At 38.0% G+C, this 24,227-nt stretch overlaps 1 protein-coding gene and 1 long non-coding RNA gene across 3 annotated transcripts in view; one reads left to right on the top strand and one right to left on the bottom strand.

The window, feature by feature from the left end:
- Window positions 1-24,227, top strand: part of LOC139362922 (uncharacterized) — a 115,975-nt gene that overhangs the window by 15,296 nt on the left and 76,452 nt on the right. The gene's annotated exons all lie outside the window — the stretch shown is intronic.
- The window catches only part of LOC139362920 (uncharacterized), an 86,975-nt gene continuing 67,143 nt past the window's right edge, over window positions 4,396-24,227 (bottom strand). Inside the window, exons 2-3 of one of the 2 annotated variants that reach the window (XM_071095271.1) lie at window positions 6,542-6,796; window positions 4,396-6,414 (exon numbers count right to left, since the gene is read on the bottom strand). In XM_071095271.1, coding sequence (XP_070951372.1) covers window positions 6,349-6,414; window positions 6,542-6,796 — 321 coding nt within the window. In that variant the 3' untranslated portion in view covers window positions 4,396-6,348. Of the gene's footprint in view, window positions 6,797-24,227 lie in introns of both variants that reach the window. The other variant, XM_071095270.1, reaches the window with a different exon arrangement.

Raw genomic sequence — 24,227 nt, 5'->3', positions numbered from 1 at the left:
CACGTATTGCCACAAATGACAGTATTTTGTTCCTTTCTGTAGTCAAATAGTATTCCATTGTGTATACATATACCACATTCTCTTTATCTATTTATTTACTGATGAACATGTTTTGATTTTATCTCTTGGCTACCATGAATAGTGCTAGAATAAATCTCTTAGTGCAAATATCTTTTTGACATACTGATTTTAATTACTTTGGCTGTATACCAGTAGTCAGTAATGAACCATATGTTAGTTCTATTTTTAACTTTTGGAGAACTCACCATACTGTCTTTTATAGTGATTGTACTAAGCTACATCCCCACCAACAGCGTCAAAGAGTTTTCCTCTCACTACATCCTCACGTGGATTTGTTATATTTTGTCTTCTTGATACTAGCCATTGTTACTAGGGTGGGATGGTATCTCGTGGCTTCAATTTTCATTTCCCTTATAGTTAGTAATGTTGAGCATTTTGTTATAAACCTGCCAGTCATTTGCACACTTTTTTTTTTGGAAGACTGTCTATTAAGGTATTTTGTCATTTTTAAATTGGATTATTTGTTTTGTTGTGTTGTTTGCTTGCTGGTTAGTCATTTGAATCCTTTATATACTCAGGATATTTGTATAGTTTGCAAATGTTTGTGCTCATTCTGTAGCTTGTGTCTTCACTATAGAGTTTTTTGTTTTCTTTGCACCTTTTTAGTTTGATGTAATCTATTTGCCTGTATTTTCTTGTGTTGCTTATGCTCTTGAGGTCCTACGCAAAAACTCCATTTAAAGATCAGTGTCATAGAGAATTCCCCATTTGGTTTCTTCAAGTAGTAGCGTAGTTTTGGGTTGTATACTTAAGTTCTTAATGCATTTAAGTGGATTTTTGAATATGGTGAGAAATAAGGATCTGGTTTTATTAGCCTGCATGTAGATATACAGGTTTTTTCAGCATCATTTATTGAAGAGACTATTTTTCTCCAATGTGTATTCTTGTACCTTTGTCAAAAACTCAGTTGTCTTTTTAGTGTGGATTTATTTCTGGGTTCTCTAATCTGTTCCACTGATCTAAGTGTCTGTTATTATTGTCAATACCATGTAATTTTTGTTACCATAGATTTGTAGTATGTCTTGAAGTCAGGTGATGCAATGTGTCCAGCTTTGTGTGTGTTCTTTCTCTCAAGAGTGCTTTGGCTATTTTTGGTATTTTTTTGTTTCATTTGAATTTTGTTATTTTTTTCTGTTTCCATGAAGAATTTCATTGACATTTTGATGAAAATTGTCATAATTATATAGATCATTTTGGGAAGTGCAAACATGTTAATTGTATTATTCTTCAAATATGAATGCAGAATATCGTTTTTGGTATCTTTAATTTTTTAACAGTGTTTTATATTACTGTTTACATTACTTTTTTTTTTTTTTTTTGAGACAAGAGTCTCGCTCTGTTGCCCAGGCTGCGGTGCAGTGGCGCGATCTTGGCTCACTGCAAGCTCCGCCTCCTGGGTTCATGCCATTCTCCTGCCTCAGCCTCCCGAGTGGCTGGGACTATAGGCGCCCGCCACCACGCCCGGCTAATTTTTGTATTTTTAGTAGAGATGGGGTTTCATCGTGTTAGCCAGGATGGTCTCGATCTCCTGACCTCGTGATCCGCCCGCCTCCGCCTCCCAAAGTGCTGGGATTACAGGCGTGAGCCACTGCGCCCGGCCTGTTTACATTACTTTTAATGGCAAAAGCTGCAATTACTTTTCAAAAATCTAATAATTACTGTAGATATCTTACACTTCCTTGGTTAAATTTATTCATAGATATTTTATTTTATTCTGTAGTAATTATATATAAGATTGCTTTCTTAATTTCTTTTTCAGATACTTTGTTATTGACATATAGAAATGCTACTTATTTTGTATGTTGATTCTGTATCCTGCCACTTTACTAAGTTAATGTATTAGTTCTAATAGTTTCTTAACGGAATCAAGATTTTCTATATACATAATCATGTCATCAGTGAAAACAACTTTACTTCCTTTTTACCAATTTAGATGTCCTTTTTTTCTTTCTCTTGCATAGTTGCTCTGGCTGGGACTTCAAGTACTATGTTGGAAAAAAAATGGTAGAAGTAGGCTTACTTGGTTTGTTACATATCTTAGGGAAGGGCTTTTAATTTTCCCCCATTTAGTATAATGTTAGCTATTGATATTTCATATGTGGCTTTTTATTTTGTGGAAGTATGTTCCTCCAATATCTAAATTGTAGAGTTTTTATCTACAAAACTCTTTATGAATGGTGCTAAATTTTACTGAATACATGTTTTTGGATGCATTGAAATGACTATATAGTTTTTGACTTAGATTATGTTGTGATGAATCTTGTTTATTGATATGACTATATTGAACCATTTTTGCATCTTTGGGATAAACTCCACTGGTTCATGGTAAATAATCTTTTTAAAGTGTCATTGAGTTCAAATTCCTAATGTTTTTTCAAGTATTTTTGCACCTGTGTTCATGAGATATTGGTCCGTACTTTTACTTTTTGTTGTGATTTTGGTATCATGGTAATACTGGGCTTGTAGAATGAGTTTGGAGTAATTTCCTCCTCTTTCATATTTGGTAAAGATTTGAGAGGTATTAATTCTTCTTTAAATGTTTTCAGATGTTAACAGTAAAGCCATTAGTCCCTGGGCGGTTTTTTTTTTTTTTTTTGAGAGTCTTTATTTCCAGTTTGATCTTGATACTAATTATTTGTCTGTTTATGTTTGCTGTTTTTTCATGATTTAATCTTACTAGATTGTATGTTACCACACATTTATCTATTTTTTTCCCAGTTTTTCATTTTGTTGACATACAGTTGATCTTAATGGTCTCTTGTGATCCTTTGTATGTCTTTTATTTATTTGAGTCTTCTCTGTTACTTTCTTAGTCTAGTAGGAAGTGTTGATTTTATTATTTCAATAAACCAACTCCATCATTCATATTTTCTATTTTTAATTCTCTATTTTATTTATTTTTACTTTGATTTTTGTGATTTTTTTTCTTCTACTTTTTGACATTTGTTTCTTGTTTTGCTGGTTCTTTGAGATGTAATATTAGGCTGTTGATTTGAAATATCTCTTCTTTTTCATGTAGGTGTGTATTGTTATAAATTTTTATCATTGCTTTTGCTGTATCTCACTTTTTTTGATATGTGGTATTTTCATTTTCATTTGTCTCAAGAAACTTACCAATTTTCAATTTTTTCACCTACCTACTCATTGTTCTAGAGCCTGTCATTTAATTTCTACAAAGTTGTATAGATTTCACCACCCCTTCTGTTATTCATTTTTAGTTTTCTTATATTTTGGTCAGGTAATACAGTTAATATAATTTCAATCTTTATAAATTTATTAAGACCTTTATTGTGATTTAACATATGGTCTCTGCTAAAGAATATCCCATGTCCTGTCCAGAAAATTTTATATTTTGCTGATGCTGGAGGAAATGCTCGGTAAATGTCCTGTAGGTACATTTGGCATAAAGTGCAGTTTAACTCTATTTTTGTGTTGACATTTCCTATTATTATTGTATTATAGTTAATTTCTCCCTCTAAGCCTATTAATGTTTACTTTAGATATTTTGATGCCTCAGTGTTTAGTACATATTTCTTTACAATTGTTATAAACTCTTGTAGTATTGACCTCTTTATTATTTTATAATGGCACTTTACCATTCTGATTTAAAGTCAATTTTATCTAATATAACTATATCTACTCTTGCTCTTTCTGGGTTTTCACTTCATGGTATACCTTTTTCCATCACTTTAAGTCTATGTGTTTTTGCAGATTAAGTGACATTTTTGTAGACAGCATATATTTGGTCTTTTTTTAATCCATTCAACCATGCTTCATTTTTTAATTGAATAATATAATCCATTTACATTCAAGGTTATTATTTATAGGTAAGGGTTTTCCACTACCATTGTGTTACTTCTTTTCTGGTTTTTTTGTAAATCTTTTTTTTCTTTCTTCCTCTCTTACTGTCTTCCTTTGTGGTTAAGTGATTTTCTCTAGTAGCATGCTATGATTTTATGCTATGTCTTATAATGTATCTATTATAGATTTTTGTTTTATAGATAACATAATGAATGCTTAACAAAACTTCTTATGGTTATAACATGTTCTTTTAAACTAATAACAACTTAACTTTAATTACAAATACAAGTAATATAAAACACTCTACACTTTAACACCATCCCTGTGACGTTCTTACTTTTTGACATTTTAAATTAACATCTTCTTATAAAACCTATCTCTTAACCACTTGTCATAATTATTCTTGAGGCTAGTACTTTTGTATTATGTCCATACTTATAATATAAGCAGTTTACCTGCCACAATTATAGCATTATTCAGATTTTTTCTGTATTCCTATTAATATTTCTACCCGTGAGTTTTATAACTTTAGATGTTTCTTTGTTACATGTCAGTGTTCATTCCTTTTAAAAAATTGTCCTTGGCATTTTCTGTAAGACTCATCTGGTGTCAAGAAATTCCCTCAGCTTTCAGTTGCCTGGGAAAGTCTTTATTTATTTTTTGTGTTTGAAGGCTAGCTTTGGTGGGCACAGTATTCTCGTTTTTATTTTTGAGACAGAATGTCTCTGTCATCTCGGATAAAGTGCCGCAGCAAGATCATAGGTCGCTGCAGCACTGAATTCTTGGTCCCAAGTGATCCTTCCACCCCAGCCTTCCAAATACTTGGGACGACACAGTTGTTTTAAATTATTCATAAAGCAAGACATAAATCTGTTTGTCTTTAGGCTTGTTTTCTGAAGGTTTATTTTATTTCTATTGAGCCACATTTTCCTGTTTTATATGCTTCATAATCTTTTTATGAGAGTTAACAATTTGCAGGAAAAAAAACAAGCACTTTATTCACTGTTATACACAGGCTTATGCAGGAATAAACTGTCACTAGTCAGTGTGGTGTAGAGATGCTAGGAACTCACAAAACCTTCCTGAGCTTTTAGTGTATGTTTTTATTCCAGTTTCTGATAAATATGCTTCTCATGTCTCCTTTCAAGAGAGGGTCTAGGTTTGGGGCTGGCATCAGGCCAGAAGGAGTCTTCTTGGAGGGGTCTGTGCCTTCACCCTGTTTGTCCTGGGCACCTTGCACTGGGCAGTGCTGGTTCCTTTCTGGACACCCCTAGGATCCAGCTCTGCACAGGAGGCCACAGATCAGGGAGGCTCAGGCAGGGAAGCACTTGCCACACTCCTGCGTTTCATCTGAGTTGTGTCAGGGGTAGGTTCAGTTTCCAAGAGGACTCATGGTGCCCTGTCCAGCCCACCAGGCCTAGCTTGGCTTGGCCCTCCCTCTGGGCTAAAGCAGAGGGTCCTGTGGGAAGTGTGAGCTCTGCCCTGGGACCAGGTTTGTTGTGCTTGTGTGCTCCCCCGGCACCTTCTGTACATGGGGACAAGGTTCTATGCACTTTCAATGCCGCATGTGCCCTGGCTATGAGCGTGAGCTCGCCCTGCAGAAGGCAGATGTTCCAGAGCCTCAGGATAAGTTTGTGATGAGCTTGGAGTGGGTTTGTGGGGACAGCAGGCATGGGAGGACCTGGCCCTTTAAGGCAGAGGGCTGGTGGCCTGAGCAGGGCCTACTGGGGCCTCAGTCTGTGGTGTCGGGGTCCCCCTCTGCATGGGATGAGGCCCCCCCAAGGAGGCTGGATCAGATAAAGTCCTGCAGCTGCTTATGGGGGTGTTCTCATCTCCATCAAAGGTGGCCCCTGACAAAAGGGGCTTCCCAAGTGCTCTCCCAAGATGAGTCCTGGCCCAGTCTGCCCAGGATGCTGGCCCTGAGTCCCAGCCTCAGCTGTGTGATGTCCCTTCTATGGCAGGGCATGGTTTACATGCCCTTCAAGGACCTGCCTCTACTTCCTGTGCAGAAAAGGGGAGGTGGATCCTTCTGCAGGAGCCAGACCCCTGGGCTGGGGAAACCAGGCCCTGTGGGGCAGCAAGGTCCCTGACCTGAGGTTTCCTGTGCACACTTGTCCCATCAGTCAAGCACTGTAGGAGCCACTTTAAAGTAGCAGTCTGGGTGCACAGCATTTGCTTGTCTTCATGGAAGGAGCAGAGGTGGACTGCTGGACTGCCCTGGAAACCTCACTTTTCAGGCCCTTCTGCAGACCCTTCCCAAGGCCAGATCTCCAGGCAGTAGGCTGGGCTATCACCCTCTTCTCTGAGACCCTACCCTGTCCTGAGACCTCCCCATTGTCCCTCAGATGCCCCATCCCTCTGGATTCCCCACCTCCCCTGGGACCCTCCAGGCCCCACCTGCCTTACTTGATGCTGCAGCGCTCTCTGAACATGGCGTGGCTTGTGAAGGTTTGGCTCACATCTAGGTCATTCTGGTGCATGTTCACTGAGGACATCTTGGCCTGCTCCATTTTGTATACAGCAGTGCGAAGCCTCAGAACAGACACAAGACTCACTGTCAAAACTGCTGTCATAAAACAGCCGTTCTGCAAGGAAAGGGGGCTTTTTCTGCAGATACTTCATTTCCATAGCCAGGGAAAGTCAGCAGCGTGCAGCTCACCTGTGTTGCCCACACCACTGTCTGCCCAGGATGTGTGACTGATCCCTTCCGCCCCCTTGGGGTTGACTTTCCCTCCATCTTGGTAACTGGGCTTCTGACACGGTCTGGCCTATGCATTCTGCTCTGGCTGGGACTGGAAGGACCAGAGCTGCTGTTTCCCTGGTTCTTGGCCTTCACCTTCTTGACATTCAGTAGGGGTGACCATACTGGATCCCAGACCTCTGTGAGGATTCCTTCGTAGACCCAGTGAGACATCTGTGGACAGAAGAATGCTCTGGTGAGACAGGCCTCAGGGTGACCTCAAGGAGGATCTGAGCCTAAGGATTCTGGAAGCTTCCAGCCTTTGGCTCCACGGTTCCTCGGGAGAGGTTCAGTCTGCCAAGAACTGGACCTCCCTTCCAGTGAATAAAGAGTGGGCAAGAGCTCAGGCTGTGAACTCTGATCTGGATTTATTCCTTCCTTTGGAGTGACTAGAAGATGTTCCTGTTCCTGGCTTAGAAGTGGCCCAGGCCCAGGCATCAGATTACTCCCAGCAAGGTGATCCTTGCAGAGATGGGCAGGAAGGCTGGGGACCAGGCCTGTGGTCCTTTGAGTGAGGACAATGTGCCCTGCTCTGTCTGAGAGGCAGGCAGCACCAGGCAGCAAAAGTGGGCACCTGTCCTAAACCCTGAAGAGCAGTCACAGGGACCCTCACTCACTGCTGCGCCTTTTCGCTCTTCCTAGATTTATTCCACCTGTTAAGCATTCACGGCCATTTATCTGTGCAGCTGATGCCGTGATGTTTTTGCTGTAGGTAAGAAGTGATGGAGTGAGCTGAGCTGCCAGGCTTCCTGGAGTGATTCTTGGATGCTGGGTCATGTGCTTAGAGGCCCCGATGGGACTGAACTGGAAGGAGCCACAATAGGACAGAACCCAGTCCCTGATGAGTGGGCACTGGTGGCCTGGCCTCATGACCACAGAACACACTGTTCCCAGGGCACAGACACCCTGGGCTTTGGTTGGGTCTTGGCCTCTTAACTTAGTTCAGTGATGCTGTCTAACAGCTCTGCTTCATCTAGACTTTTGACTAGTTTTCTTAGTATCATCTGTGAACCATATATAAGAAGCTAATAACAATGTCCCAGAAAATACTGCATATTTGCAATACAAATCAAATAGGTGGTATGAAAAAAAATCATGAGTGAGAGATCCTTCAACAAGGGTTAGATTGAGTTAAATGGAGTGTTTGGCACCTTTTTTTTGCAGTTACGTTGTAGAGGGGGAAAGACTGCAGTTATGCAGTTAACACACCAGCCTGATACAGCATTTCCAATATGGTATGATTCATTATGATTCGTGCCTTTGGACTGTTGAGAAAATAAAGGCACAATTTAAACAAAAATATGAGTTACATTTTATATAACTACTGTTATCATTACCATTCAAATACTCTCCATATGGTTATTGGTAAAATTAACCCATTTTAAACTGTGATAGTCATTACTGGAGTATGAAATTATAAACACATATGAATAGCAATTTCTTAGCCACTTAGGAAGGACTTCAATATATTGAAATATATAGATAGGAGAATGACAATAGAACTTTGTGTCAACTTTTTTCTTAATGCTCTATACTAAAGTAGGAATCAGACATGTAAGAAAATAGCTAACAATCCTAATTTTATTTAACTAGTTATAAATGTTTCCAGTAGATACCCCATTATTATTATTGTCAATCTGGACATTTACTTGATTTTAATTAGTCTTAGACTATTTCCAGAACACAAATGATCTTATGTAATAAAATACGTCAGAATTAAAGTGGCCAGAATTTTTCTATCTCTGTTGTTTGTAATAAATGACTACTTCCTCCTCTCGGTTGATTAAAAAGAATAATTCATGGAGAAATTTGTGTCAGTTAAAACTTCTAGACAAATTTTCATAAGACACTTGGCTTACTGTGTACCAGACACTATAGTAAGTGCCTTATATGGATTATCTCATTTAATACTATTAATATCCTATAAAATGTACTATTATTACCTTCCATTACAAAAGAGAAACAGAGGCTTCAAGAATTCAAGTAATGTAGTCAAGGCAAAACACATGACAAGTCATGGAGATGAAACATGGACAAAGATTTATCATCATCATAATAGCTGTTTAAGACACTTAAAGCTAACAATAATTGAGCATATCCAATGTGCCAGCTCTCTGCAGGATACTTAACACGTATCAGTTAATGTAATCCTCAAAATTCTATATTATGTGTGTAATAAGGTGACATTATATCAGGCTCTGGGCATATAGACATGAAATCTCTGATGAATCTCTGAGTACAGTTAATATTTGGGTTACAATAGATATAGCCAGGAGAATTCAGAACTCTGGATATGGGAAGGTGTGAAGCAAAGTGTTCAGAAAGAAAAGTTGTGTGATCATTGTAAAACATGTTCTAAAATTCTGACACCTAAGTAAAGAGGGAAGATCTATATCACCTCCCTTTGAGTAACTGAACTTAATGACTTATCTGAAACCAATGGAAAGGAATGTAAATGATGCTGTGTGACTTCCAAGGCACAGTGTGATAAGGCAATGCAACTTTGGTCTTATTTGCTGCAACGCTTGCACTTGGGGCCCTGAGCCCCAACATGGAAAGTTCAACCTCAGATGCCAAGCAGTGAGGAGGTCACACTACATGGAGAGACCACATGTGGCTATAGTTGGCCATCCTTGTCTTTAAGTTAACCCAGAGTAGGCAACAGATACGTGAATGAACAAGATTCCAGAAGATTCTAGATCCCAGACATTGAGCCATTCCCAGTCAACAAGACTTACCTTCAAGGCTCTAGAACCTGTGGAGCAGAAACATGTCACCTCTGCTCTGCCTTTTCATATCCTGACCACAGAATCTATGAGCATAATAAAATGGTGATTTTACACTAATATGATTTGGGGTGACTTATTATGCAGCAATAGTAATTGGAGCAATGCTTTTAGAAATTTAAACAATAGTCATAATGATAAGATATCTCACTAATATTGGACATTTTTAGCCTGAAAGGAGAATATTACTGAAAATAATTTGAAAATATCTATAGTTTGAATATTTGTCCCCTTCAAATTTCACATTGAAATTTGATTCTCAGTGTTGGAGGCGGGACCTAATGGACAGTGTTTGGGTCATGGTGATAGATCCTTCACCAGGTGAGTGACTTCTTAATGTATTAGTAACCGTAAGAGCTGGTTGTTTAAAATACCCTGGCACCGCCCCCTCCCCCATTCCTTTCTCTGCATATGCTGGTCCACTTTGTCTTCCACTTTGAGTGGAAGCTGCCTAAGGTGCTCATCAGAAACTGAGCAGATGTCAGCACCCTCCTTCTTGTACAGCCTGCTGAACTGTAAGCCAAATAAACCTCTTTTATTTATAAGTTTTATTTATAAGTTACTTTGCCTCAGGTATTCCTTTATAGTAACTCAAAATGGATTAAGACATAGACAATACAAATATATTTGCCGTTAATTAATATTTCCTTTGTTGACTTAATGAATAAATGAAGGGAATGAAGATATTCCATTCATTGGGACAAAATAGAATGTCCCAATTTCTGCTGTCTTATATGATAACACAAGCCACAAGTGGCTATCAATCGAATAGAGATGTGCTATAAGTATAAAATACAAGTGTTTGAAGACAGTTTTTAAACTTATCTCAATAATTTTACATTAACCATTGAAGTGATATTTTGGATATCTGAATAATTTTTATATTGATTACATGATAAAATAATATTTTGGATAGTGGGTCTGATAAAATACACTATGAAGATTAATTTCATAAGTTTTTAAAATTTTTATTAATTTGGTTCCTAGAAAATGTTAAATTTAACAGCAACTCATATCTGTGATTCATATTGTTTATGTGACAGCACTAGACTGACCATTATTTTATCTTGGAAAATACTAAAACTAGCGAAAGAAGATAGAATCTGATTAATAATTCTTATTTTGCATAATTTTGTCAAATTCCAAAAAGCGAGAAGATAGATATTAGTTTATCCAATGATTTATATAACCCTAGTAACTAAAATAATGACTTTGAGATGCTTGTCATTCCAAAATAAGAAAGCAAAAAAGACTTGGTGTCAAAAACACATGCACAGTAAAGTTGTTGGTACTGCTGATGCCAGCCCTGTCTGGAACTGCCGTTACTAAGATGTGGGCTGCACAGAGGAGGCACGGCCAGGGTTACGCACCTCACAGAGTCAACAGGTGCCATGAACAGGCAGGATCCCTGCTCACTACCAAGTCATCAGGGCTGGAGCCCCATGCTCCTGGGCACAGCTGCAACTTACTAGCCATGGCTCTGGACCCAGGCATCCCTGTGCTCTTAGGAACCCAGGAAGCCCCTTGCCCCTGCAGGCTTGAAAGGGCTTGCTCCCATTGCCTGTCCTCTGCCCACTCCTGGCACCTGGGAGTGGGCGGAGGAAAGTCATGGCCGAGCCTGGGTGCTGTTGCAACCCGGCCACATGTGTGCCTGCTTGGGCGGTGTCAACATGACAGCCTCCTGCTGCCTTGGCCCCCTCCAGACTTTGGGCACCAATGATCATGAGAGGGAGGCCTAGGGGGGCTGAGGACTGCTTGGCATGGGCCTGCAGGTGCCCTTCCATATGAACAGTCTGGGCGCCATGGATGACGTGTTGATGGTGCCAGGAAGCAGACAGGCTCATGGGCAGAAAGGGACAGTCTCAGGTGAAGCCCCACCTTCAAGCTGGAGACAGCCTGAAGCCTGTGGGCCGAGCTGTCAGTTCCAGGTGGAGTCTGTGGCCCCCAGTGCGAACTTATGGTGCTTTTTCTGGTCCTGCCCATGTCTGCCTATGGACCAATCAGCATGCGCTTCCTCCCTTCTGAGCTCATAAAACCGCCAGACCCAGCCAGACTCACATAGACGTTAAGACTAACAGCTGCCCAAAGGAGCTAACCACTTTGGGTCTCCTTAACTTGTTGGGACAGCCTGCCTGTGAAAGGAACTACCCACTGTGGGTCATCTCTCCACTGAGAGCTGGAGACTTGTTGGGACAACCTGCTTGTGGATAGGAGCTACCCACTTTGGGTCTCCTTTCTGCTGAGATCTGGACACTCATTGGGATGACCTGCTTGTGGAAAATTGGCTACCCACTTCAGGTCTCCTGAGAGCTGTTCTGTCATGCAATAAACCTCCTCTCCACCTTGCTAACCTACCAGTTGTCCATGTACCTCATTCTTTCTGGAAGTGGGACAACTGAAAGAGCTGTAACACAAACAGGGCTGAAACACCACCCGACTTGCCACATTGCAGGCAACTAGAAGGAAAGAAGAGCTGCAGCCCAATGGGAGCCCAGACCTAGGTGAGACTAACTGTTTCCTTCCCTCGAGGAAGTGTATAACCCCTGAGCCAGGGCTGTGACACCCTCTTTGGGGCTCTGTGGTTGCAGCTTCAAGCTTCCAGGCACCACTGCCTTCCCCTTGACAAGATGTACATGCCCACAGCAGAAGCTGCTTGTGGTGCATCTAATCCAGCCACAGGCTTGCACCTGGTGCCTGTGCTAGCACCCGGAGCTGCCCACCCCACTGCAGCAGCCGGTGTGCCTGGCTGTGTGCGGTGGCCAGACCTTGTGCTCACTCACTCATGCACTCCTTGTCACTCTGTGCCTGACTCACCCTTGGAAGGCATGGGATCTGGACCAGTAGCATGAGATGAGTGCACTTGCCAGGCTGAGTGGGCGGAAAAAGCCCAGCGGGCCCAAGCAAAAATTCAGGCAAAGGCACCACCGGCTACAGAGGTTTCTGGCTGGAAAAGCAATTCCCTAAGGTGTCCATGACAGTGTCACATTAGATGCTTTATTTTATTAAATTAAGGTTGCTCTATTTACTGTGTTTTATTAGACTATTCAAAATCTTGATTGGCTTAGAATCTCTTCTTCATTTTCACACAAAAATATAATGAATCAAAACTATTCACAAATTTTCTGAAGTTTCTCATTACCTTTAAAGGTATTTACTGTAATCTCTGCCCCTTTAACATGTAATTTATTTATACTTTCTCACATTTCCCTAGCTCTTAAAGCAGAGACTAGGGTGACAAAATGCAGTAAGTTACAATAATCTTTAGATAGAATCTCAACATCTTGAAAACTGTTAAAAAAAAGGGGGGGGGGGAATTCATATTAACATTTCAAAAGTAAAGGGATTAAAAGTTATCATTTTAATAAAATTCTGACAGTTTTTCTTCGGACTGCTAAGATAATTTTGAACTCTTAAATCTATATATATTTTAGCCTTTCTATCCCTAATCAAACCCCATGCGTGCGCTGAGCACAGCCTAACTTCCTTTTCTGCCAGCAAACACAGTCTTCTCTTTACCACTCGTCATTCATCTGTCACTCTTAATTCCAGACTTCACTCTACCTGCCATGCTGCTACAGAGCTGCCACCAGTTTCATCTTAAAAGCCTGACATTTAGTCTTTCCTGCTCAGCTTCAGTCAGTCAACTACTTGAACTTTGTGAATGTATCTTGCAAAATATGTGGATAGTGTCAGCCTGACTAAAAACTGTGAGATTGACTGTTTCCTTCCCTCAAGGAAGTGTAAAATTATGCCAAATGCAACTGTTGGCCTGCTTATCTGATGGCGTTTCTGTCATACACTCTCCTCAGAAAGACCTAAAAACTGTCAGATAAAAGCTGTGTGAAGAGGTTGGTGTCACCTCTGGGAAAACACCTGTCAGCTTCTATGTGCAAGTCAAAAACTCAGAACAAGAAGACACTCAAGGTGGTGGAATTACAATGAGAGAGATAGGTACCGTAAACTAACATGCAGCTTGATCAGGAGTTCTGTCAATAACCTCCAGTCATTTTGCTGTGGACCAGTGCCAAGGTCTGATTAAGGTTTAGAGTTGCAGTCACAAATTCAAACGTCTTCAGAAGCCAAGGAGGTAAGATGTATTTGTGGAGAGACCAGATATTACTCTTACTCTTACTACAACTATTACAATTATTGAGAACTTACTATATGCCAGGCTTTTTCTCAAGCAATAGATAGATCTAGATCTAGATCTGGATCTTTATTTAACCTTTAAAAAATGCTACGAGTTAGGTACTGTGATTTTCATTACTTTATGGATAAGTATAGTGAGGTGTAGACCACATAAGCAAGAAGTGTGGCATTCAATTTAAACTACTTCTGGAGACTGTGTGCTAGAAGGAGTGGTGGCACCTGTGTCAATCTGAAGAGCAAATGTATTACCTTAAAGCATTCAATTTTGGCCACATTAAAAAAAAAATGCATCTGCCATCCTAATTCAGCTAGTGATTTGTCTACAAAATCAAAGTTGGCACAATTGTTTTCTAAATTCCGGCCATGTGAGCTCATGCAACCTGAAATTAAATATAAATATTTAACTGTAAAACTCAATTTTTTTGTAGTAACCAAAACACGTGTTTTACTTACAACTTCTTTACAGTATCCCTTAATGCTTAAGTTCAGTGCTTTTTTCATTTATATTTATAGGATAAAGAAGAAACATAAAAATTTCACAGTATATGAAAATGAATGTTGCTTACTTTCACAGTCTAAAATAGTTTTAATGTTTTGTCTTTAAGCTAGCAAGTAAATGCTTGAAGAAAAAAATCACTGATTATTCCTTAGTTTGTGGTCAAATATGTGACACTCTCCTTTTTAATATTAACCACTGGATATGCCATTGTGAAATATTCTTTTTACTTTATAATTAGGAAGGATGTGATAGAATAATAACTTGTTTCATATCCAATATTGTCATTCCTTTAAATCTGGCTATGTTGCCCAGGCTGGTCTCTAACTCCTGGGCTCAAGCGTTCCTCCCACTGCGGCTTCCCAATTACCTGAGATTACAGGTGCACACCGCTGTGCCCAGCCAATATTCCCTTTTCTAAAACTGCAGGGTAATCAAAGCTAGAACTGCCTTCAATCACTTTCTGTCCCTGCGGAAGTCATCAGATTTAGGTTGCTGAAATCACTTATCTTAATTTTCAAGTAGAGACTCTTCGATATGCCAATGAGATAAAATCCCCTCCCATTAGTTTGACATGCTTAATCAAAAAGCAGAGGATATCCATGTCTGAATCTGTTATGGCACAGAGTTCCCATTGATGCCCCTGTGCAGTAAGAATGAGCCTTTGCTGTGTCAGCAAGATAAGTGCCAAAAGAATGATCTTTTATTGACTAAACTGTCTACCTCAATCTTGTGAGGAAGAACACTTTCCATGCTGCACTAGACAATTATTGACCAGCAATATTGCATAAAAATTTAAATTGTTTCATTAAAAATTTTATCCACAAGCTAAAGCAAACCAATTATACTGCTTCTATAATTCTATAGAAGAAAGTGAGTCTTTCAAATTATCTTAGGTTGTATTTAAAATTGTTTGAATAATCTTCACTATTTCATATAAAACATACATATCTCAAATACGAGATTTTATGTTTATTTTTAACTAGAAACAAGTAATAGGCACACATGTTTAGGTCTGGCTTACAAACAAGTGACAGACACATGTGGGGTTTTAATGGGAGATTCAGTAGCACTGAAATAAATAGAAAAGACATTTTTAATTTCTACTGCAGAATAAAAATGTAATGCTGTAATCTTTTTTATAATTCAAAAATCTGAGGTTGAAGGTCTCTGCATCATCAAGGGGGAAGAAATGAAAGTAAAATCTTAGATTATTCTGACACTGAGTGAAAAGAGCCAGAACTTTGTGGATTCCAGAAACTTTTAGCTTATATGTCATATAAACAACTATTTTTTAAATTATAAATAAAAATATATGATGATTCTTACTAAATTTTAGTCTGATGTCATAAGAATGGAGATATAACCAAATATTTAATTTTATTAATGGTTAGAAATATTCCAAATAAAACATTACTTAATTCTACTTTCAGCCATGACAGAGTTACTAAAATCACCTTGAGCCTACTGCCATAAATAACTACATTCAGTGACTATATATATAGGAAACAAACTGAGAACACAGGACAAGAAACGTGGCTGGGCGCGGTGGCTCAAGCCTGTAATCCCAGCACTTTGGGAGGCTGAGACGGTCGGATCACGAGGTCAGGAGATCGAGACCATCCTGGCTAACACAGTGAAACCCCATCTCTACTAAAAAAAATACAAAATCTAGCCGGGCGAGGTGGTGGGCACCTGTAGTCCCAGCTACTTGGGAGGCTGAGGCAAGAGAATGGCATTAAACCCGGGAGGTGGAGCTTGCAGTGAGCTGAGATCTGGCCACTGCACTGCAGCCTGGGTGACAGAGCGAGACTCCGTCTCAACAACAACAACAACAACAAAAGAAACATGTGAAGTATGTCCTATGATATCACCCAAGCTTTCTGCCAGGAGGATTTTTCAGATCATGGTGAAAAAAAGGTGTGAAGGGTAGAGAGAGGGATAATTAGTGACAATAGGCTTTCTGGGTCAAGGAGACAGAGAAAAGTGTTTGGGAAAATTGAGGCACCTGGAATATCTTGGGCAAAGTGCTGGAGAAAAGGGAGCACGGTGGAAAAAGAATCCAAAAATCTGCATAGGAGTCTCCTTGAGAGTGTTACTGAATATTAAGCCATGCATATATATGGAAAAACTTCAGAAGGCCAGCCAAAGAACAACTGTGGGAGCTATAAATGTGAGTTCAACAATTATCAGAATGCACAAAGGACTGGAGACATATTGGTTCTGATAAGTCTTTTTTAAACAACCAAAGAATTAAGAAGAGTAATATTTTAATAGTAGGGTAAAAGTAGGTCATTTTGGAAAAGTTTTAAAATATGCCTGAAAAAGAAACAAGCTGATCTACAAGTAACTTTAGTTGCCTGTCAGATTAAAGCCTAACACTCTTTAAAGACAACTAAACTCAACAATGACATCAACATAAATTTATAAGGTCCAGTATCCAATTAAAGCTTAACAGACATGGAAGAATCTAAATTTGTAATGAGTAGAAAGGTTAGTAGAAAAAGATACTTAGAAAGAAATGACAGAGCAGGTGGAGATACTATAAGCAAGCCTAAAATTAAAAGAAAAGCATGAAAATAATGAACAGAGAAATGAAAAGTATATAAAAGAACAAACTGAACTTGTGTGGATGAAAAATACAATTATCAGAAGTGAAGAATTCTGTGGATGGGATTAATAGCTGATTTAACACTATTCAAATAAGATCAGTGAAAATACAGCAATAGCAAATATCCAAAGTGAAGAACAGAGAAAGATAAATGGTGGGAACTGACAAGAACTTCAGTAAACAGCTTAAAACCATCAAGATGTTAAACATACATGAACTGGAGTTCAAAAAGAGAGAAAAATAAATACTTGAAGAAAAATATTCCATATTCTATGAAATAAACTTACTGATTCAAAACCTGTAAAAAACCTTACTGGGTAAATCTAAAGACAATCATACCAAAGTGTTTCCTAATGAAATTGTTGAAAACCAGTGAATGAAAGAAAATTTTGAAAGTAGCCAGAGGAGAAAAGACCTATTTTGTACATAGGAGCAAAGATTACCACAGTTTTTGCATCAAAAATTAAGTCAGAAATCAATTAAATTCCATTTTGAAAGACCTGCTAGAAAAAAAAAAAACTATAATACTAAAGTTCTGTCCAGCAGAACTGTTCTTAAAAATGCGGACAAAGTAGCTGAGAGAATTTGCTGCTAGATCTGCAAGGTGTTTTTCACATGGAAAGAAAAGAACCCTAGAGGGAAATTTCCATTTACATAAAGGAATAAAAAATACCAGAAATAATAAATATATGAATAAAAAATTTTAAATTTATTTAAAAGATAAGTGATCATTTAAAGTAAAAAATATATATATTGTGTTAATAATATACATAAAGTATAATGTGAAAATAGTAGGAAAAAACAATAAAAGGTTATGGAAGTACATTGTTGTAAGATTCTTACATTATATATGAAGTGAAATAATAGGATTTGAAGATACACTGGGATTATATAAAGTTGCAAATTTTAAACTGTAACCTGACCACTAAAAAAAGAAGCAAAAAAAATCCAATAGCAGAGATAAAATGATATTCTAAAAAATAATTATTGAGAAGATTGGAAAAAAAGGAAATAGAACAGTGAATGGACAAATGAAGGCAGATAAGATAGTAAATTTAAATGCAACCATAATAATTACATTATTATTTAAAGTGCAGATATCTTAAGACGGGATCATTTTCTTATATGTCATTGCAAAATTTTTCACTTATTTCTTTTGCTCTTTCACTTATTCTAAAGTGCATCAAAATCAGAATTCTCTTCAAAATCTATACATGAAGCAATCAGAACAGAGGATTCTATTTGTAAATAGAAGAGGAGAGTGGTTAGAAGAGAAATGAGTTAAAATGATAAGAAAGATGATTTTCCAAATTTTGCCAATATCACTGTATAAGACAGGGTTCTACAGTGAAACAGAACCAATAGGTTGTGTACTTGTGCATATGTGTGTGTTTAATTTTAAGGAATTGATTGACACAATTGTGGGAGTTGGCTTATCTGAAATCTGTAGGGCAGGCCATCAGGTTGGAAATGTAGGAAAAAGTTGATGTTGTAGCCTTGAGACCACAATTCGAAGGCAGGCTGGAAAACTGAAAACTCAGGCAGAATGTATATGTTACATCTTGAGGCAAAATTTCTTATTTCTCCAGGAAACCTCAGTGTTTGCTCTTTGTGCCTTCAGTTTAATGGATGGTGCCCACCAATGTAATTGAAGGTAATATCTTCTACTTATCAGTCAATTGATTGCTCATGTGATTAACATCTGCAATAAATATGTTAATAGCAACATATAGACTAGTGTTTGACAAAACAAACAAACAAACAAACAAAAACACTCGGCACCATTGCCTAATCACATTGACACTTTCACGCTCAAGAGTGAACCCTATTTTATTCTCAAAGGAGGTCCAGTTTAGAGGACATATTAGTCAAAATGGGAGGTTCTCCTGACAGTTTGGCTGTAAATTATGACAATGGGTAAATCTTGACACATTAGAATCTTCTAGAGGGCTTATTAAAAATATAGCTATTTGAAACCAAAATCAAAGACACAACAAAAAAAGAAAGCTACATACAGACTGATCTGTTTTATGAAAATTGATGTAAATATCCTCCAGAAAATACTAGCAAATTGAATTCAGCAGTGTATTAAAAGAATTATAGAACATGACCAAGTTAGATTTATTTCTAGAATGTAGGGATGGTTCATTAAACAAAATTTGATCAATGTGATACTTTACATTCACAGAATGAATTAAAAAACATAATATCATCTCAATTGATGCAGAAAAAGCATCTGACAAAATTCAATGGCCTTTCATGATTAAAAAAAAGGAATACAAGAAAACAATCTCAACATAAAAGCCATAAATGTAAAACTCATAGTCAACGTTATACTTAATGGTGAAAGATTAAAAGATTTTTTTTTTTAAACAACAGGAACAAGGCACAAATGCATGCTTTTACTACTTCTGTTCAACATAGCACTAGAAGTTCTAGCCAGAGCAGTTAGGAAAAAACAAAAAACAAAGCAAAACAGAGAAAGAGGCATCCACATTGGAAATAAATACATAAAATTATCTCTTTTTTTTTTATAATATGATCTTATATACAGAAAATACTGAAAATGCCACAAACAACTGTTAGAGTTAATAAATCAATTAAACATAGTATCAGGTAGCAGGATAAAAATTTGACCTAAAAAAATCAATTGCAGACAATAAAAAAATCTAAAAAATTTGAAAAAACAATTCAATTCAACTTACAATAGTATCAAAAGAAATGAAAAACACAGAATTTAATTAAACCAAGGAGGTTAAAGACTTACCCGATGAAAATTACAGAATAAATTAAGACATAAAGAAATGAAAACACATCCCATGTTCATAGATTGGGAGACTTAATATTGTTAAGAGGTCCATATTACCCAAATCAATCTGCAGACTCAATGCAATCCCTGTCAAAATCCCAATGACATGCTTTTGCAGAAATAGAACCCATACTAAAATTCATGTGGAATGTGAAGCAACCCTGAATATACAAAACTATCTTGAAAACGAACAATAAAGCTGGAGGGCTCATATTGGGAGACTTAATATTGTTAAGAGGTCCATATTACCCAAATCAATCTGCAGACTCAATGCAATCCCTGTCAAAATCCCAATGACATGCTTTTGCAGAAATAGAACCCATACTAAAATTCATGTGGAATATGAAGCAACCCTGAATATATAAAACTATCTTGAAAATGAACAATAAAGCTGGAGGACTCATATTGGGAGACTTAATATTGTTAAGAGGTCCATATTACCCAAATCGATCTGCAGACTCAATGCAATCCCTGTCAAAATCCCAATGACATGCTTTTGCAGAAATAGAACCCATACTAAAATTCATATGGAATGTGAAGCAACCCTGAATTTACAAAACTATCTTGAAAACGAACAATAAAGCTGGAGGACTCATATTTCCTGATGTTAAAAGTTACTACAAGGCTATAGTAATCTATACTATGTGGTACCAGCATAAAGACAGACATACCAACTAATGGAGTAGAATAGAGAACCCAGAAATAAATTCTTGCATACATGGTCAAGTGATATTTGACAACGCTGCCAAGATCACTCAATGGGAAAAGAACAGTCTTTCTGACCAACAGTTCTGGGAAAACTGATACTCAAATGAAAAAGAATAGAACTCAACCCTTACCTAACATCACATACAAAAATTAACTCAAAATGGATTAAAGACCTAAATATTAGACCTCAAACTATAAAACTCTTAGAAGAAAACATAAACAAACACTTAAGAACACTGGATTTGGCAATAATTTCTTGGATATGACCCAAAGGCAAAAGCAGCAAAAGAAAAAACAGACAAATTGAGCATCATTAGATCAAAAACATTTTGTGCAACAAAAGGTAATATTGGGTTCTGGTGTTCGAGATGGCTGACTAGAAGCAGTTAGTGGGTGCCTCTCATGGAAGAGAATTAAAATAGTCAATAAATACTAACACTTCAAGTGGATCAAGCATATTTGAATTCATTAGACAAGTGATAGGATTTATGGAAAGCAGAGGAGAGTAAAGCCAGGCAGCCTATAGAGCTGGCACCACAGCAGAGCTGGGAGAGGCTCCTTAATGTGGGTAAGGGGTGAGTGAGCGAGAGACTCCCAGGGTTCCACACTTTCACCATGGACCTTTACAATCCTAGTTATAAGGGAGCCTCTTTGACCCCCTTGGGCTTCCAGGTGAACACAGAGAGCTGCCTGAAGATTGTGTAGAGGCACTGCTCAAGACCAAGTGGAATACCACAGGCTTTTAATTCCCAAACATCCTGGTGTCAGCTGTTGCCACCTGATAAGGGCAGGGTGGGGAGGACAGGCACTTTCACACATCCCAAAGACATATTGCAGACATAGTAGGAAGGAGTGGACAGACTATACTGCACAACTCCCTGCTTCCACTGTTGCCTGCTAAAGAGGGCCCACCCACCTCAGCATTAGGCTCCCAGTACAGCTGCCTTGTTCCCACATGAGCACTATGGCTGCAGCTCCTTACAGTCTGACGTCCAGGCTGTAAGGACACCAGTAAGCCCTTCAGCTCCCCAAAAAGTCACTGCCACTACTACTACTGCCTCTGCCGTCCTTGGGCCAGGGAGTGAGCAGAGAGTCAGGGCACATTCATGCACTCCCAGCAATGAAATGCACTGCTGCTTCTGTGGGAGGGAAATGTCAGTCTATTGGTCCAATTGAGTGGGGCATGACTTCCCCAGTGAAAAGCCCACAGCATAACCACCCTGCTACAACTTGACCATTTCAGCTGCAGCCTGGAGCACTCTGACAGCCCTCCTACCACAGGCTTGTGATCTGCCCTCAGGCTCCTACCACCTAAGCATTCTGCCTGCTCCCACCTTACAGTTCTTTGAGTGACCCTAGAGAACAGTGTTCCCTGCTGTAACACAGCTAGCACATGAATTCTTGGCCCCAGAGAGCAAGTCTGGTGTTGTGGTCCTGGTCCAGCCCTTTCAGGACATGTCTGGGCCATGCTATAGATCATTTAGGGGTCTGGGAATTGGAGAATTGCCTCGTCCAGTCCAACACTACTGGCATCTGACCACTGCTCCCAGGGGCTGAGGTTGGGCTGACCCAAGTAACCACTACCACCACAACTGACATGACTTGTATGGAAGCTCAAGGTGTGGACTATATGAAAGCTCAATGAAATGAAAGAGAAAGTTGAAAACCAACACAAAGAAACCACAAAAGCAATCCAGGAAATGAAAAAAGGGATATATATTTAAAACAAACAAACAAACAGAACTAGTAGAAATAAAAAATTCACTAAAGAAATTTCAAAATACAGTTAAAGTTTTAACAATCTACTAGACAAATCGGAAGAAAGAATTTCAGAACTTGAAGGTCAACCTTTCAAATTAACCCAGTCAGACAAAAATATAGAAAAAATAATTTTTAGAAAGGACTTTGATAAATATGGCATTCTGTAAAACAACAAAACCTACTACTTGTAGGCATTCCTGAGAGAGAAAAAAAAGTAGTAAATCTAAAAAACATATTCGAGAGAATAATGCAGGAAAATTTCCCTGATCTTGTTAGAGATGTAGACATTCAGATCCAAGATATGCAGAGAATGCCTGAAAGATACTGTACAAGATAAATATTACCAAGTTATATAGTCATCAGACTATCCAAGGTCAACATGAAAGAACAAATCTTAAAAGCAGTTAGAGAGTAGTGTCACATCACCTATAAAAGGAATCCCATGAGACTAACAGCAAACTTCTCAGCAGAACCACTATAAGGCAGAAAAGAGTACAGGCCTATTTTGGGCCTCCATAAAGAAAATAATGCCAGCGAAGAATTTCATTTGCTCCCAAATTAAGCTTCATAAATGAAGGAAAGAAAGTTAAGTCTTTCCCAGACAAGCAAACACTAAGGGAATTTATCACTATTAGATCAACCCTATAAGAAACACTCAAAGGAGTTCTAAACATGGAAATGGATGGATGATACTCACCATCATAAAAGGGCATGTAAGCACAAATATCACAGATCCCAAAAAGTAATTACACAAATGAAACTTCAAGGCAACTAGCTAACAACACTATGACTGGAAAAATTCTCACATATCAATATTAACCTTGAACGTCAATGGCGTAAATGCACTATTTAGAAGAAAGAGTGGCTACAGGGTAAAAACAAACCAACCAACAACAAAAAAAAACCAAGACCCAAACATCTGCTGCATACAACAGACCCACCTAATTGCTAAAGACACATACTGACTCAATTTAGGACTTAAACTGGACTACAGACCAAGTGGACACAATGGACGTTTACAGAATATTCTACCCAACAAAGGCAGAATATACATTCTTTTCATATATGCATAGAACATTCTCCAGAAATTACCATATGCTTGGCCATAAAACAAGTCTCAAAAACATCAAATTCATATGAAATGTATTCTCAGACTACAGTTGAATAAAATTGGAAATCAATTCCAAGAGGAGCTCTCAAAACTACAAAAATGCATGAAAACTAAACAATTTGCTCCTGAATGGCTTTTGGGTAAATAAATAAATTAAAGCAGATATCAGAAAAATTTTTCAAAACAAATGAAAATAGACAAACTATAAACAAAAACCTCTGGAATAAAACAAAAGTGCTGCTAAGCGAAAAGTTTATTGCATTAACTGCCTACGTAAAAAAGAAAGATCTAAAATTAACGACCTAATATCACACCTTAAGAAACTGGAAAAACAAGAACAAATTAAACACAAGGCTAGCATAAGAAAATAAATAACAAAGATTAGAGGAGAACTGATTGAGATTGAGACCAAAAAAAATTATAAAAAGTACCAATGAAAGAAAAAGTTGGTTCTTTGAAATGATAAACAAAATTGATAGACCACTACCTAGTTTAACGAAGGAAAAAGAAGATTCTAACAAGTACAATTAGAAATTTTAAAGGTGATATTAACAACTCATATCACAGAAATACAAAAGATCATCAGAGACTGCTATGAACACCCCTATTTGCACAAACTAGAAAACCTAAAGGAAATGGATAAATTTCTAAAAACATACAACTAGCCAAGATTGAACCAAGAAGAAATAGAAACCCTTAACAGACCAAAAATGAGTAATAAAATTGAATTGGTAATAAAAAAAATCTTCCAACAAAAGGAATCCCAGGACTAGAAGGATTCATAACTGAATGTCATCAAACATAAAAGGAAGAGCTATTTCAAAATATCAAGGGGGAAGGATTCCTCCCTAGCTCATTCTAAGAAATCAATATCACCCTGATTCCAAAATCAGACAACAAAAAAGAGAACTACAGGCCAACATCCATGATGAACCTAAATGTAAAACTCCTCAACAAAATACTAGCGAACAGAATCCAACAGCACATAAGAATTAATTTGTCATAGTCAAGTGGGTTTTATTCCATGCATGCAAGATTGGTTCAACATATGCAAATCAATAAATGTGATTCATGACATGAACAGAATTAAAAAATATATATGATCATCTCAATAGATGCAGAAGAAGCATCCAATAAAATCCAACATCCCTTCATGATTTAAAAAACCCACAAA

This window comes from Macaca nemestrina, chromosome 4 (genome assembly GCF_043159975.1).
Source record: "Macaca nemestrina isolate mMacNem1 chromosome 4, mMacNem.hap1, whole genome shotgun sequence".
In the NCBI taxonomy this organism is placed as follows: domain Eukaryota; kingdom Metazoa; phylum Chordata; class Mammalia; order Primates; family Cercopithecidae; genus Macaca; species Macaca nemestrina.
This window is presented reverse-complemented; position numbering and strand designations above follow the sequence as displayed.